Below are 16867 nucleotides of genomic sequence, written 5' to 3'. Positions count from 1 at the left end.
ACACACACACACACACACACACAGGTAAGTAGATCTGCTGTCAGACTCCAGCACACACACAGGTGACCAGATCTGCTGTCAGACTCCTGTACACACAGGTGACCAGATCTGCTGTCAGACTCCTGCACACACAGGTGACCAGATCTGCTGTCAGACTCCTGCACACACACACACACACACACACAGGTAAGTAGATCTGCTGTCAGACTCCAGCACACACACAGGTGACCAGATCTGCTGTCAGACTCCTGTACACACAGGTGACCAGATCTGCTGTCAGACTCCTGCACACACAGGTGACCAGATCTGCTGTCAGACTCCTGCACACACACACACACACACACACAGGTAAGTAGATCTGCTGTCAGACTCCAGCACACACACAGGTGACCAGATCTGCTGTCAGACTCCTGCACACACACACACACACAGGTGACCAGATCTGCTGTCAGACTCCTGCACACACACACACAGGTGACCAGATCTGCTGTCAGACTCCTGCACACACAGGTGACTAGATCTGCTGTCAGACTCCTGCACACACACAGGTGACCAGATCTGCTGTCAGACTCCTGCACACACACAGGTGAGCAGATCTGCTGTCAGACTCCTGCACACACACAGGTGACCAGATCTGCTGTCAGACTCCTGCACACACACAGGTGACCAGATCTGCTGTCAGACTCCTGTACACACAGGTGACCAGATCTGCTGTCAGACTCCTGCACACACAGGTGACCAGATCTGCTGTCAGACTCCTGCACACACACACACACACACACACACAGGTAAGTAGATCTGCTGTCAGACTCCAGCACACACACAGGTGACCAGATCTGCTGTCAGACTCCTGTACACACAGGTGACCAGATCTGCTGTCAGACTCCTGCACACACAGGTGACCAGATCTGCTGTCAGACTCCTGCACACACACACACACACACACAGGTAAGTAGATCTGCTGTCAGACTCCAGCACACACACAGGTGACCAGATCTGCTGTCAGACTCCTGTACACACAGGTGACCAGATCTGCTGTCAGACTCCTGCACACACACAGGTGACCAGATCTGCTGTCAGACTCCTGCACACACACAGGTGACCAGATCTGCTGTCAGACTCCTGCACACACACAGGTGACCAGATCTGCTGTCAGATTCCTGCACACACACAGGTGACCAGATCTGCTGTCAGACTCCTGCACACACACAGGTGACCAGATCTGCTGTCAGACTCCTGCACACACACAGGTGACCAGATCTGCTGTCAGACTCCTGCACACACAGGTGACCAGATCTGCTGTCAGACTCCTGCACACACAGGTGACCAGATCTGCTGTCAGACTCCTGCACACACACAGGTGACCAGATCTGCTGTCAGACTCCTGCACACACACAGGTGACCAGATCTGCTGTCAGACTCCTGCACACACACAGGTGACCAGATCTGCTGTCAGACTCCTGCACACACACAGGTGACCAGATCTGCTGTCAGACCCCTGCACACACACAGGTGACCAGATCTGCTGTCAGACTCCTGCACACACACAGGTGACCAGATCTGCTGTCAGACTCCTGCACACACAGGTGACTAGATCTGCTGTCAGACTCCTGCACACACACAGGTGACCAGATCTGCTGTCAGACTCCTGCACACACACAGGTGACCAGATCTGCTGTCAGACTGCTGTACACACACACAGGTGACCAGATCTGCTGTCAGACTCCTGCACACACACAGGTGACCAGATCTGCTGTCAGACTCCTGCACACACAGGTGACTAGATCTGCTGTCAGACTCCTGCACACACACAGGTGACCAGATCTGCTGTCAGACTCCTGCACACACACAGGTGACCAGATCTGCTGTAAGACCCCTGCACACACACAGGTGACCAGATCTGCTGTCAGACTCCTGCACACACAGGTGACTAGATCTGCTGTCAGACTCCTGCACACACACAGGTGACCAGATCTGCTGTCAGACTCCTGCACACACAGGTGACCAGATCTGCTGTCAGACTCCTGCACACACACACACACACACAGGTAAGTAGATCTGCTGTCAGACTCCAGCACACACACAGGTGACCAGATCTGCTGTCAGACTCCTGCACACACACAGGTGACCAGATCTGCTGTCAGACTCCTGCACACACAGGTGACTAGATCTGCTGTCAGACTCCTGCACACACAGGTGACTAGATCTGCTGTCAGACTCCTGCACACACAGGTGACTAGATCTGCTGTCAGACTCCTGCACACACACAGGTGACCAGATCTGCTGTCAGACTCCTGCACACACAGGTGACTAGATCTGCTGTCAGACTCCTGCACACACACAGGTGACCAGATCTGCTGTCAGACTCCTGCACACACAGGTGACCAGATCTGCTGTCAGACTCCTGCACACACACACACACACAGGTAAGTAGATCTGCTGTCAGACTCCAGAACACACACAGGTGACCAGATCTGCTGTCAGACTCCTGTACACACAGGTGACCAGATCTGCTGTCAGACTCCTGCACACACACAGGTGACCAGATCTGCTGTCAGACTCCTGCACACACACAGGTGACCAGATCTGCTGTCAGACTCCTGCACACACACAGGTGACCAGATCTGCTGTCAGACTCCTGCACACACACAGGTGACCAGATCTGCTGTCAGACTGCTGTACACACACAGGTGACCAGATCTGCTGTCAGACTCCTGCACACACACAGGTGACCAGATCTGCTGTCAGATTCCTGCACACACACAGGTGACCAGATCTGCTGTCAGACTCCTGCACACACACAGGTGACCAGATCTGCTGTCAGACTCCTGCACACACACAGGTGACCAGATCTGCTGTCAGACTCCTGCACACACAGGTGACCAGATCTGCTGTCAGACTCCTGCACACACACACACAGGTAAGTAGATCTGCTGTCAGACTCCTGCACACACACAGGTGACCAGATCTGCTGTCAGACTCCTGCAAACACACAGGTGACCAGATCTGCTGTCAGACTCCTGCACACACACAGGTAAGTAGATCTGCTGTCAGACTCCTGCACACACACAGGTAAGTAGATCTGCTGTCAGACTCCTGCACACACACAGGTAAGTAGATCTGCTGTCAGACTCCTGCGCACACACACAGGTAAGTAGATCTGCTGTCAGACTCCTGCACACACACAGGTGACCAGATCTGCTGTCAGACTCCTGCATACACAGGTGACCAGATCTGCTGTCAGACTCCTGCACACACACACACAGGTAAGTAGATCTGCTGTCAGACTCCAGCACACACAGGTAAGTAGATCTGCTGTCAGACTCCAGCACACACACAGGTGACCATCTGCGGGAACCAGCGGAGATTCCAGCAGCCGCAGGGTGGAACCAATCACAGGGTGCCATACAGCTCTCCAATGGGGAAAGCGTTTGCTGGTCCGGCTGGTTGCTTAGTGCAGGTCACGTGAGCGGCTAGAACTCTGCTGTGTGGCTGGAGCGGTTACTGAGCTGTTACCGTGGTGCTGCGTGTAAATAGAATGCGGGCAGCAGCCGAGGACAAACACAGCGCAGCTTAGCGACGCAGCTCCGAGGCTCGGGCACACCAAGGACCGGAGGAAGACCTCGCTACCGGCTATCCAGCGCGGAGAGAAGCGGGGTACGACTACGTGCGGCCCGCCCGTGTGAGCGGTGGGGTTACGGTCTGCTTAACGTCAACACCCGGTCACATCACTGACCTCTATGGACGTGTGATCGGGGGCTCACAGGTTCTGTGCCCCCATCTACTACAGTGGGGAATAGCCATGCATGGGTGGGTGATCGGGGGCTCAGAGGTTCTGTACCCCCATTCATTACAGTGGAGAGTAGCCAGGAATGGGCGGGGGACTGGTGATTGGGGCTTCAACAGGTTTTCTATCCCCGATTACTACAATAGAGAGTATCCAGGAATAGGAATAGGAGGACTGGTGACTGTGGGGGCTCTGCAGGTTCTGTACCCCCATCCACTACAATGAAGAGTACCAGAAATGGGCGGGGGGCTAGTACCCCCCATTCACCCCCCATTCACTACAGTGGAAAGTATACAGGAATTGGTGATGGATGGTGATTGGGGCTCAGAGGTTCTGTACCCCCATTCATTACAGTGGAAAGTATCCAGGAATAGGTGGAGGACGGTGATTGGGGGCTCAGAGGTTCTGTATCCCTGTCCACTACAATGGAGAATAGCCAGACATGGGTGGGTGATCGGGAGCTCAGAGGTTCTGTATCCCCATTCATTACAGTGGAGAGTAGCCAAACATGGGTGGGGGACCAGTTTCTGTATCCCTGTCCACTACAATGGAGAATAGCCAGACATGGGTGGGTGATCGGGGGCTCAGAGATTCTGTACCCTTATCTACTACAATAGAGAGTAGCCAGGAACGGGCAGGGACTAGTGATCATGGGGGATCCTGGTCCCCTGCCCAATAGTGTTGAGCGAACTTGTGTTTTAAGTTCTGCGTCCAAAGTTCGGGTTACCGAAGTATCCCGTTATGGATTCAGCTACCACGGACCATAACGGAATTTGGAATCCATAACGCGATTCTTCGATAACCCGAACTTTGGACGCAGAACTTAAAACACAAGTTCGCTCAACGCTATTGGGCAGGGGAACAGGCTGTTCTCCAGGATCGCACATCTATGGTGTACTCGGTCAGTATGATTGAGAGATGTAATTTAGCAATTCTTGTGTTCAGTAAAAATCGCAGTATGTCATAGAGGTATGTCCATCCCCCCCCCCCCCCCCCCCCAAGACCCTCATCTGTGAGCTTGAATGATGAGCTACTCTGAGAGCTTGTCCTGTTCAGGCAGGCTGGAGCGGGTGCAAAACCTGCTGCCCGGGGGCCAATGCGCCCAGCGATGCCACTCTGTGCAGCCCCCCTGTTATCTGGCTTGTCTGAGTTTAGATACATGCATGTCCCAAAGTTTTGTAGTCGGAGAGGCATGGTACACAGGCTCAGAAACAAGGCTGGGCAAGTACTAATGGTGCCACCCCCATATATCAGGAGAATGGGGGGACTCCAGAAAGGAGCATTCGGGGGCTACCCCACGGTCAGGTTTCCTGATGCAGTGGCAGATGTGTTCAGGAAAACTCGCACTATTTCGCAAGCAAGTTCAGTCAGTTTTGTCTGCGATTGCTTTCAGTTGTTCAGTTTTTTCCGTGCGGGTGCAGTGCGATTTAATGCGTTTTTCACGCGCGTGATAAAAAAACTGAATGTTTACAAACAACATCTCTTAGCAACCATCAGTGAAAAACGCATTGCATCACGTAGGCCCTATTCACTTCTATGGGGTCAGCGTTGCGTGAAAAACGCAGAATATACAACATGCTGTGATTTTTCACGCAACTCACAAGTGATGCGTGAAAAATAACGCTCATGTACACAGACCCATTGAAATGAATGGGTCCGGATTCAGTGCAGGCGCAATGTATTCGCATCACGCATTGCACCTACTCCTACCTATTAGGAGAACGGGGACACCTTCTGACCACATCCGTATTACAGGGAGATGGAGACCAGGCTTGGCACTTTCCATGGTAAATGATGGAATTTATGGTAACCGATCAGCATTTCACCACTCCTGTAACTACAATGGAGAGAGCAGCACGCATAGAGGGCCACCTTTTTGAAGAGGACCTTTCATCAGTTTTGACATAGGCTAATTATGGTATTGCCTTGTAGGGCGGCCCCCACTGATGCCATGTGTGTGTGTGTGTGTGTGTGTGTATATATATATATATATATATATATATATATATATATATAATATAATATATATTTTTTTTTTCAAACTTGCCCACCCCACCCCCCACCGTTCGTACACTGTGGTCCACCGATGTTTTGGCGCGCTGTATTATAATGATCTGTAAGTTCGCAACGGGGCGGAGATGCAGTCTTCTGCTGTGGGCGTCTCCTCCCGATCCAGCCAGGGAGAAGGAATCTCGCTCCTGCTAGATAGCACTCTGCTGCCTACACACAATGATTCTGAATGGTGATAAGTGATGGCATTAATGATCACTCCTCCCCATACTGTGGAGGCGATCCTTGTATATAATAGCAGCGGTCTCCTCCACTGACTAGCAGACATCTGCCAAGTGTAATATAGCCCTTAGTCAGGGCAGATGTACTACTCGTGCAGTAATCTTTGCAGGACCTGACAGGTTCACTTTAAGGCCTTGTTCACACCTGCATTTTAAAGGGGTTGTCTCATTATAGACAATGGGTGCATATCGCTAGGATATGCCCCCATTGTCTTATAGGTGCGGGTCCCACCGCCGGGACCTTCACCTATATAGAGAACAGAGCCCCGCAAGGTGGTGGCTGGAGGACTCCTGTCCGGCCACCACCAAGTTTGCTCCCCATAGACGTGAATGGGAGCGTACCGCACATGCGTGGCCCAACGCTCGGCTATTTTCGCCATCACCATAGAAAATGAATGAATGGAGGGCGGCTGCGCATGCACAGTGCGCCCTCTTTCACTTGCGGGTCTCCGTTCTCGATATAGTTGGGACCCGCACCCATAAGACAATGGGGGCATATTCTAGCTATATGTCCCCATTGTCCATGATGAGACAACCCCTTTAACGATGTAAAAAACTGACTAGAATTGTGAATGAGGCCTGAGAAAGAAAGTAGAGGCAATGCAAAGAGTCTCCAGCTGAAAGTACCTTACACTCCAGAGAGACAAGGATGTGGCAATAGAAGGCAATGATGGAGAAAATCCACTTGGTTGCAGCCTAGGTATGCCATTCACAATCTATTAGTCCGTTATTTCTTACAGGGTTTTTACCAGTGACTAGTTTAAGGGATTTTCTGGGAGTACAGTAATGACCTATCCTGAGGGCCACAGCGCTTGGGCGAGCACTGTGGTCTCCTCACAACAAACCAAACCCAGCGCCATACTTTGCATAGTGGCTGCACTTGAAGAGGTCATGTCAGAATACAGTCATGTCACTGGGCTAAGAAGAGGCCTCTTCAAACTGCTGAACGGCGGGAATTTTGGGAGCCAGATCCACACAGATCTGATATTGATGACCTATATTGCAGATAGGTTGTCAATATTGTATTTCCAGAAAACCCCGTTACCTGAACATGCAAGAACATTAGATTCACCGGTAACCCTCTATCCCCAAATTAACCCTCATCCTGTTCTTATGGTAGCCATACACATTAGATGAATGTCGATGGTAGGACCAGCTGACCATCTAGTGTGTATGGGAGTGTCCTAGCAGATGTTGGAGGAAAGAAGGACCAGGCAGTTGAATTTCAACATGCCTAGAGGGGGATAAGCCTCTGCCAGAGGTGTCCAGCTGTGGATCGCTCCCCTCTCCCTATGGGCTGACAGCCGTAGTAGAGAGGTGACCTTGGGTGTGTGGTCGCTCTCTTTTGAGGGTTCTGCAGATGGTATCACACCATTTGACTCTTTGTAGGAACGGCAGATAAGCAGTGAGGTGCTGGTCATCTCCCCATCATCTATTCACTGGTTGAGGTTACCTCCTTTCAGCAGCTCCCTTTCACTGAGCAGGTCCCTGGCCATGTGGTTTAAATGTGAAACTGAAATACATGTACTATAGGTCCACGCTGGAAAAGAGGGTGCCTGATTTTGAACAACTGTGGAAATTGGAGGCCTTTAAGGGAGTAATTAGATTATATCACGTTTATCCTCTACCACAGGATAGGGGATAACTACTCAGTCCGTGTCGGGTTGACCAAATGGGGCCTCCAGACGGTAGTCCTCTGCAGCGGCTCTTGCTAATAGAGGGTAGGGGGTTCAGAGCATGGCACATCCTCTATTTAGGGGGTTGTCTAAATCATCAGCCCCATGTGTTGTCATGAAGACACTGTTAGTATTTCAGCTTAACATCCTAAGCATGATGTGTATTTTATTAACTGTCCGTTTTTATTTGTTACTGCCAGAAATGCGTAATTCACTGACATGAATAGTAGGAGCCCAGAGTCCCAGTACGATGAGACGGATAGACGGAGAGGAAGGAGCCCTTCACCCCGGCAGGATCCTACAAGCACACAGACTTACACTACAAAGAAAAGCATGAAGGATGACCCGGGCATGGCTAGGACAGACCAAAGGAAAAGGAGTGACCGGGATAGAAGCCCAGATATTGAGAAAAGCAGTGACTCTTACTATTCTGACGATTATGACAACACAACATATGGGTCTGACCGATCGCCAACACCCAGCTCCAAGACCTTGTCACCTCGTGCCAAAAAGACTGGCTATAAAGTCAGATCTGTAACACCTGTCCATAACCGAGGTAAGATATGAGAAAGCCTTTATAAAAAGATTGCCCTACTTAGTATGTCTAGTTCTAAAAGGGCATCTGTCAGCAGGTTTGTGCCTATGAAACTGACTGACCTGTTACATGTGCGCTTGGCAGCTGAAGACATCTGTGTTGGTCCCATGTTCATATGTGCCCGCATTGCTGAGATAAATTATGTTTTAATAGATGCAAACGAGCCTCCAGGAGCAAATGGGGTGTTGCCGTTACACCTGGAAGCTCAGCTCTCTCTGCAACTGTCACGCCCTCTGCACTTTGATTGACAGGGCCAGGAGTGGTCACATTCACACTGCCTGGCCCTGTTAATCAAAGTGGAGAGGTTGCGGTAGTTTCAGAGAGAGCAGAGACTCTAGGTGTAATGGCAATGCCCCCCGTTGCTCTCGGAGGATCATTTGCATATATTAAAACTTCATGAGGTCAGCAATGCGGGCACATATGAACATGGGACCAACACAGATGCCTTCAGCTGCCAAGAGCACATGTAACAGGTCAGTCAGTGTCATAGGTTTAAATCTGCCGACAGATGAACTTTTAAAGGGTTTTGTACCACAGGATGGGGGATAAGCATCTGATCAGGAGTGCAAGATCTGTGGCCCCCACTCATTAGTAGAACAGGACCTGCGTTCTGCCATTTGAAAGGAGTGGTCAGACCCCGACACTTAATTTGGACGCCATCCTGTAGAAAAGTGAGATGATCTCCTCTCCTGAATCCATTTGCCGCGATGTGCCCGATACTCCCGACCTGACCCCCTCTGCAGCACCTCCACTCTCGTTGGGAGAGCTCCAGGTCATGCGCAGTAGTGAAGCAGAGTGACGGCAGCTCCTAATAATCCCTGATGGACAAGGCTTAGACGGTGTGCTGCTCCGAGGCACTTTATAAAAACATACAGCTAATAGTGTACATTTTGGAACAAGCCCTCTGTTCTAGACAGCTGCATGCAAGTTTACTCCACAGATCATCCTGTACTGCACGAGCAGACTTTATTACAGTGTAGGCAAACTTAAGGAGCGCGCACCTATTGGCAAGTGGTGCAGTGACGGGGTCACTTATCTGTTCTGTCAGTCAAGGGGAAAGTTACTGCCCACGGAAGGGACAGGATGCAGGGAGATCTGGCGCTGCTGAAGAGGTAAGAGAGGGAGATGAGACATCCCAGTGTCAGTACGTAAGTTGTACATTATGTAGTAGACCTAAATGTTGTTACTAATGTAAGGCCCTGTTCATTCACATCATGTATGAGCCTTCCATCAGACATATACCTCCAATGGAAGGCTATGTATAGACATACCCCGGTATACATTGTTCATAAAGAAAAGTATACTGTCCGGTATACAATTATTTTTTTCTTGGATACTTCTGAAAAGCATAGTTGACTATGTGTTTCTATGCGTTGCCTGATGGAAGCCAAAAGGACTCTTTTATAGATTAATGGAGTCCTTTGGATAAATTTGATGTGTACCCTGCTGGATTTGGTAAATGTGAACAGAGCCTGCGGGTATTTCAGGCCGGCCACAGATGACTTCTACCGGATAATCCCACTGCAGATTGCTTTATAGCTACTACTTTTTAGGTTGCAGCCTATGATGTTACCATAAGATGCTTGTTGTTCCAGGTATAAAAAAAGTGAATACCAAATTTTCATCAAGTAAAAAGGCACCACGATGGGGATTTCGTTCCCAAAGCCTAAACAAAGAGTCTCCTCCTAAGGACATAGATGTCGTCACTAAGAGAGTTCTTTCGGCTCGGCTTTTAAAAATAAATGAACTAAGAAATGAATTAACCGAGCTGCAGCTGAAATTAGAAGAGTGTCTAAAAGAAAATAAGGCCTTAAAGAGGTTGCAGTTCAGGCAGGAAAAGGCCTTGAATAAGTTTGAGGATACCGAAAATGAGGTCTCCCAGCTCATATCCCGCCATAATAATGAGGTGCGGACGCTAAAAGAACGACTGCGCAAATCCCAGGAAAGGGAGAGGAATACAGAAAAGAGGCTGAAGGACACTGAAGAAGAGCTCCACAGGGCAAACGTCACCTTAAAGAAGTTAAAGCAGCTGTCTGAAAATAAACACCTTGCTGAACGTGAGGAGCTAGCAAAGAAAGTGGATCTTCTGGAGTTCAGGCTGGACGATCGAGAAAGAAGAGTCAGGGTATTCCACCTTTTTTATTCATTTTTATTTATTTTTTTCATTTTATTTTATTTTTTTATAGTCTTTATAGTGCTTTACCTAGTAATTGGCATCCATTCTTATTTTGAAATGAAATATTTATAGTATATTTGGTAGTTTACTTTAACCCCTTAGGGGTCCATTCAGACGTCCGTAGTGCATTGCGGATCCGCAATACACCCGGCCGGCACCCCCATAGAAATGCCTATTCTTGTCTGCAATTGCGGACAAGAAAAGGACATGCTCTATTTTCTTGCGGACCGGAAGATCAGCGCCGTGCTCCGGAAATGCGGATGTGCGCTCCGCATCTTTTCCGACCCCATAGAGAATAAATGGGTCCGCACCCGTTCCGGATAATTGAGGAACGGATGCGGACCCGTTCTACAGACGTCTGAATGGAGCCTTAAGGGCCAAGAAAACTTTAGGGGCGACATTTTTGTTTTCTGTCCACACCTTTAGGCCCCTTTCACACGGGCGAGTATTCAGCGCGGGTTGAACGTATTGCACCCGCACTGAATCCTGACCCATTCATTTCTATAGGGGTGTGCACATGAGCTGTGATTGTCACGCATTATTTGTGCGTTGCGTGAAAATCGCAGCGAGCTCTATATTCTGCGTTTTTCGCGCAACGCAGGCCCCATAGAAGTGAATTGGGCCGCGTGAAATTCGCAAGCAAGTGCGGATGCAGTGCGATTTTCACGCATGGTTACTAGGTGACGATCGGGCTGGGGACCCGATCTGTATTATTTTCCCTTATAACATGGTTATAAGGGAAAATAATAGCATTCTGAATACGGAATGCATAGTACAATAATGATGGAGGGGTTAAAAAAATAATAATAATTAACTCACCGAGTCCACTTGATCGTGTAGTTGCGGATCTCTTCTGTAATGTTGAGCTGCCGGCTAAGGACCTGTGGTGATGTCACATGGTCCCTCACCATGGTGATGAACCATGTGATTGTACCATGTGATGAGCACAGTGACGTCATCAAAGGTCCTATTCCTGTGCACAGCAAAGAAGACAGAAGAGAAGCCGGGCTGCGCGATCAGGTGGATTAAGGTGAGTTAAATAATTTAATTTTTTTTTTTTTTTTTTTTGTTAAACCCCTCCAGCCCTATTTTACTAAGCATTCTGTGTTAAGAATGCTATTATTTTCCCTTTATAACCATGTTATAAGGGAAAATAATACAATCTACAGAGCAACAAAAACCCAAACTTTTGTGAAGAAGTTTGGGTCTGGGTATCAAACATGCTGATTTTTCTCACGCGCGTGCAAAACGCATTACAATGTTTTGCACTCGTGCGGAAAAATCGTGCATTTTCCCGCAACGCACCCGCATCTTATCCAGGCAAAAAACATGACGCCCGTATGAAAGAGGCCTTAGAGTCATAACTTTTTGAAGGCTTTGTTTTTTTGCGGGACGAGTTGTCTTTTTTTTTTTTTTTTTTTTTTTTTATGGAACAACTTGTTTGTTCCATTAGACAGGCATGTCCAAACTGCGGCCCTCCAGCTGTTGCAAAACTACAACTCCCAGCATGCCTGGATAGCTTACAGCTATTAGGGCATGCTGGTAGTTGTAGTTTTGCAACAGCTGGAGGGCCGCAGTTTGGACATGCCTGCATTAAGACAACTGGGATAGTGGATAAGTGTCTGATCGGCAAGGGTCCGACTTCTGGAACTCCTGCCGATGACTAGAACAGAGGCCTGTTCTCCCGTTCAAAGCTATAGGATTGCCTGAGATATATCCGGTGAATGGAACAGCAGCACACATGCGTGACTGCCACTTCATTCAAAAAGTGGAGAATAGGCCCTCGTCGGCAGTGGCTCCAGTGGTCAGACTTATGCTGATCATTCACTAATGCCCTAGCTGTGGATAAGGGATTAGTTGTGTTCATAATGGTCTAATGCAGTGATGCCCAACCTGCGGCCCTCCAGTTGTTTTAAAACTACAACTCCCACCATGCCCTGCTGATTGCTGTAGGCCAGGCATGCTCAACCTGCGTCCCTCCAGCTGTTGTAAAACTACAACTCCCACAATGTCCTACTGTAGGCTGTTCGGGCATGCTGGGAGTTGTAGTTTTGCTGGAGGGCCGCAGGTTGGGAAACCCTGTTCTAATGGTTTAATGTATTGAGAAACTGTAAAAAATATATATTTGTGGAGTGGAAATGGAAAAATGCTCCATTACACTTAGTTTTTTTTTTTTTTTTTTTTACATTGTGGTAAAAATGACATTACCTTTATTCCTTGGGTCAGTAAGATTATGGTGATACCAAATTTATATATTTTTTGCTATGTTTTAATACTTTTATAAAATTAAAATCACTTAAAAAAAAATATTTATTTTTGGCTCACCATATTCAAACTTTTTTTCTTTTCCTGCTGACAAAGCTGTTAATTATAATATTATTTTTTTATTTATTTTTTGCATTAGACCCACCCTCCGTGAACTTAATTGCTCATTTGCATGTGGATTAAAAGTAGTTTTTCTTCAGAATGGAGAATTTGTGTAGGCCAGTCATACTTATTGTGCTGTCACTACATGCAATATAGGTATCCATCAACCTCTGGTATTCTTATGCATGGGGGAGTTTAGTGCCATCACTTGATGCAGTCACAAGCCTACACTGCTCTGATGTGCATGAGGCAATGCGCCCCCCCCCCCCCCCTTCAATAGGCACGAATAGTTCTCACTGGTTTTCTGTATCGGACAAGCCTATACGGTACTGCCGTGCACCAGGCGCTAGTATTGGCCCCTTCACTGTTGCACTTCACACGCCTTCTTTGTTCACGGATGCACCAGACAACCGCATTACCCCAATTTATGGGCAGAGTAATTGCACTACAACTTAGTCCTGGCGTATACCAGGCATCAACATTGACCCCTTCAATGGTGGCGTAATTGTGCTGTGGCTTGCTAACCGCATTACTCTGACAACTCTACTTACTACCGGCATGCACCAGGTATTGGCATTACCCTTACAAATGGCAGAGTAATTGAACTGTTACTACAGTTTGACATGCACCATACAACTGCATAAACTGGGTAATTGCACTATGGCCTGTCGCCGTACCTGCCAAGTCTATCCAGCTCTGATGTGCTCTGGGCAACCGCATTACTCTCTTCCTTAGGGGAGTAATTGTAGTGTCGCTAGATTCCGTAGGTAAAAAGCCTGTCTGTTCTATCACGCAACACGCAGTCACATCCTACACAATTTAGTTATCCATCATACAGTCGCATTACTCCACTCCAAAGGTGAAGCGAGGCACTTGCTGCTGCACTTGGCAGGCTTCAGCAGTTCTGCTATGTTTGAAGCCCCATCTCTCCCTTTTAAGAGATGGACTACTTACACTATCAATTGCTACGACACAGCATAGCCTACACAGTTCTAATACTTTCCAGACAGTTGCATTACTCTATTTACAAAATAAAATAATTGCCCTGTCAAGGATTGCTATAGTTAACCCCTTAACAGTTTTGCCCGACATCTACTCGGGCTTTGAGAAAAGGACTGGGTGGGATGGGGGAGAAGGCTGCTTTAACTCCTCATATCTTGGGATCTGTAGCAGCTAGATATGGGCCTTCTTGGGTCTTCTTTGAAAGCTGAAGAGTCTAAGTTTTAAAACAAGACCAGAATCGCACCATTATCTCCTCTACTTCAGGGGATATAGCTGTTAGCAATCGGGTCGGGAGTGAAAGCAGCAGAAGCGGCTCTTTTCACTTCTGACCCGATTCTCAACAGCTATATCACCCGATGTAGAGGAGATAATGGTGTGATTCTGGTCTTGTTTTAAAGGATTTAATATACCTGTGCAGTCCTGATGTGTACCAGGCAGCTGCATAAACTCCCCTCAAAAGGTGGAGTTCCCACACTAGCATTAGATTCTGTATCCGACAATCCTAGCAATTCCACGATTTACCAGGCAGGCACATTGCACCCTTCTTTTAGTGGAGTAATTGTACTATAGCTACATGCGGCATCTGACACACCTACACAGTTCCTGTCATGCACCAGGCAACCACGTTACTCCCTTCAGTAGGTGGAGTATTCTAACTACCCCTGAATGCTGTATATGACAAGATTTAGCAATTCCGTTGTGGCCAGGCAGATACACTTCTCCTTTCAGTTGATGGAGTGAGTGCGCTATTGCTTATGCTCGACCTGACAAACCTTCGCAGCTCTGGTGTGTACCAAACAGTTGCTTTTCTGTCCTCTTCTATCCTTGCAGCCTCTCCATCATTGTTAGACTATGTCTTCCACCCCATGCACAAAGCTGTTGTGGAGCTGGAGAGCTCCTTCAATGACAGACTGCTGCATCCTAGGTGCACGAAGGAACGCTATTGGAGGTCCTTCCTCCCAGCAGCGGTTAGGATCTATAACCACCACTGTTCCCAGAAACCCAGTAGTGAATTTTTTAAGTAAATTCTGTGTTATGTTTTTCTTGTATTTTACTCTTTAATTTCTAATTGCTCTTATTTTTGCTCTGGTTGTGAATGTGATTGCTTCTGTTATGCCAAAATTTCCCCACTGAGGGACAATAAAGGGATTTTCTTCTTCTTCTGAACATGACCCTGGTCCATAAGCAGGGAGTTGTGTGGCTTCTGCCTGGGATGGGAGACTCGCATCTTCCTTCAATGCAGGGCAAAGGCCTGTCTGGCCGAAAAGGAGTAACTCTTATACTATCGCTATATGTTTCCGTCAGTCCTACACAGTTCTAACATTTACTTTCTTGGTGGCAAAGTAATGGTGCTGTTGCTTAAAAGTTGCTCTTTGTCATGAGTCTACTTGTCTCTCTGAGATGCACGGGTCAATTGTGTGGCCTAGTTGTGTCGTTGTTATGGACTAAAATTTGTCGAGCATATGCACATTTTATAGGTAAAGGGTCCGCAGCTACTGATGCCACAGACAATGAGCATTCTCTGTTTCCGATGTCTTCTATGCAGTACCTTGTGTTAGCCATTAGACAGTGCCTTGTTGCTCTCTCTGATAAGCTCTCCAACCATGCAGTCGCCAATCATAGTACGGTATTTGGCTCGTTGCTGGATGACAGCACACATACTCTCTTACATATGCAGGGTACTGGATCTACCACTAACCACTGTCTCTATTGTACTCCAGTCTTGCGCTACTACATTGTATAGATGGAGTCTTGTGCTCACACCGGATGCTATACCTGTTGCGGTTATACTTTTATTGCTTACACCTTTCACTCATCTCTCCCTCTTCCATATGCGAAGTAATAGTGTGGTGGCTCATCCATTGCGTTACATAGTTTCTCTCATCAGTCATTTGAGCACTGCCTTAGCCCAGGTTCTGAGTCACACGCCTGCACTCAGCCGCAACTGTCAGATCTTTTCATCACTTTCTATGACATGGCATTTATGCTGTTGCACAGTATTTTCCTTTACTAAGCAGTATCCAAATACCCATCTGCTCCTGTTTCCCTCCTCTGAAGTGGTCTGGGCATAATCTGTGTATCTGGCTTGGTCTGCCTTCATAAGTCTCCTCTTCTAGGTAGTCTTCGACAGACTTTCTGCCTGTTTCCTTCTAGGGTGCTGCTTTGATGCCTCTTTCACATTACCGTTTTTTTTTTTGCGTTCCATATACGGAACCATTAATTTCAATGGTTCCGCAAGAAAAACTGAATGTACTCCGTATGCTTTCCGTTTTTCCGCTCCGTTGAAAGATAGAACATGTCCTATTATTATTGCCCGCAAATCGCGTTCCGTGGCTATATTCAAGTCAATGGGTCCGCAAAAAAAACTAAACACATACGGAAATGCATCCGTATGTCTTCCGTATCCGTTCCGTTTTTGCGGAACAATCTATTTAAAATGTTATACCCAGCCCAATTTTTTCTATGTAATTACTGTATATGCCATACGGAAAAACTAAACTGAAACAAAGAACGGAACAACGGATCCGTGAAAAATGGACCGCAAAACACTGAAATAGCCTTACGGTAGTGTGAAAGAGGCCTAAAGATCCTCTTGCAAGAGTCGTGACCCATGGAGATAATTGTTTTTTTTCAACCCTTAGGCCCCTTTCACACGGGCGAGTTTTCCGTGCGGGTGCGATGCGTGCACTGAATCCTGACCCATTCATTTCTATGGGGCTGTGCACATTAGCGGTGATTTTCACGCATCACTTGTGTGTTGAGTGAAAATCGCAGCATGCTCTATATTGTGCGATTTTTCACGCGACGCAGGCCCCATAGAAGTGAATGGGGTGCGTGAAAATCGCATAGCATCCGCAAGCAAGTGCGGATGCGATTTTCACACATGGTTGCTAGGTGAGTCTATTCACTGTATTATGTTATAAGGGAAAATAATAGCATTCTGAATACAGAATGCAGAGTATAATGGGACTG

The 16867-nt window shown here is 47.7% G+C and overlaps 1 protein-coding gene across 3 annotated transcripts in view; it reads left to right on the top strand.

Annotated features, from left to right (window-relative positions):
* The first annotated feature begins 3487 nt into the window (after positions 1-3487).
* Positions 3488-16867, top strand: part of LCA5 (lebercilin LCA5) — a 31893-nt gene continuing 18513 nt past the window's right edge. For 2 of the 3 annotated variants that reach the window (XM_044290183.1, XM_044290181.1), the window contains exons 1-3: positions 3488-3657; positions 7955-8310; positions 9945-10474. In XM_044290183.1, coding sequence (XP_044146118.1) covers positions 7974-8310; positions 9945-10474 — 867 coding nt within the window. In that variant the 5' untranslated portion in view covers positions 3488-3657; positions 7955-7973. Of the gene's footprint in view, positions 3690-7954; positions 8311-9944; positions 10475-16867 lie in introns of all 3 variants that reach the window. The other variant, XM_044290182.1, reaches the window with a different exon arrangement.

This window comes from Bufo gargarizans, chromosome 4, assembly GCF_014858855.1.
Source record: "Bufo gargarizans isolate SCDJY-AF-19 chromosome 4, ASM1485885v1, whole genome shotgun sequence".
Taxonomy (NCBI): domain Eukaryota; kingdom Metazoa; phylum Chordata; class Amphibia; order Anura; family Bufonidae; genus Bufo; species Bufo gargarizans.
The sequence above is the reverse complement of the archived record's forward strand: the minus strand, read 5'-3'. Positions and strand labels throughout refer to the sequence as shown.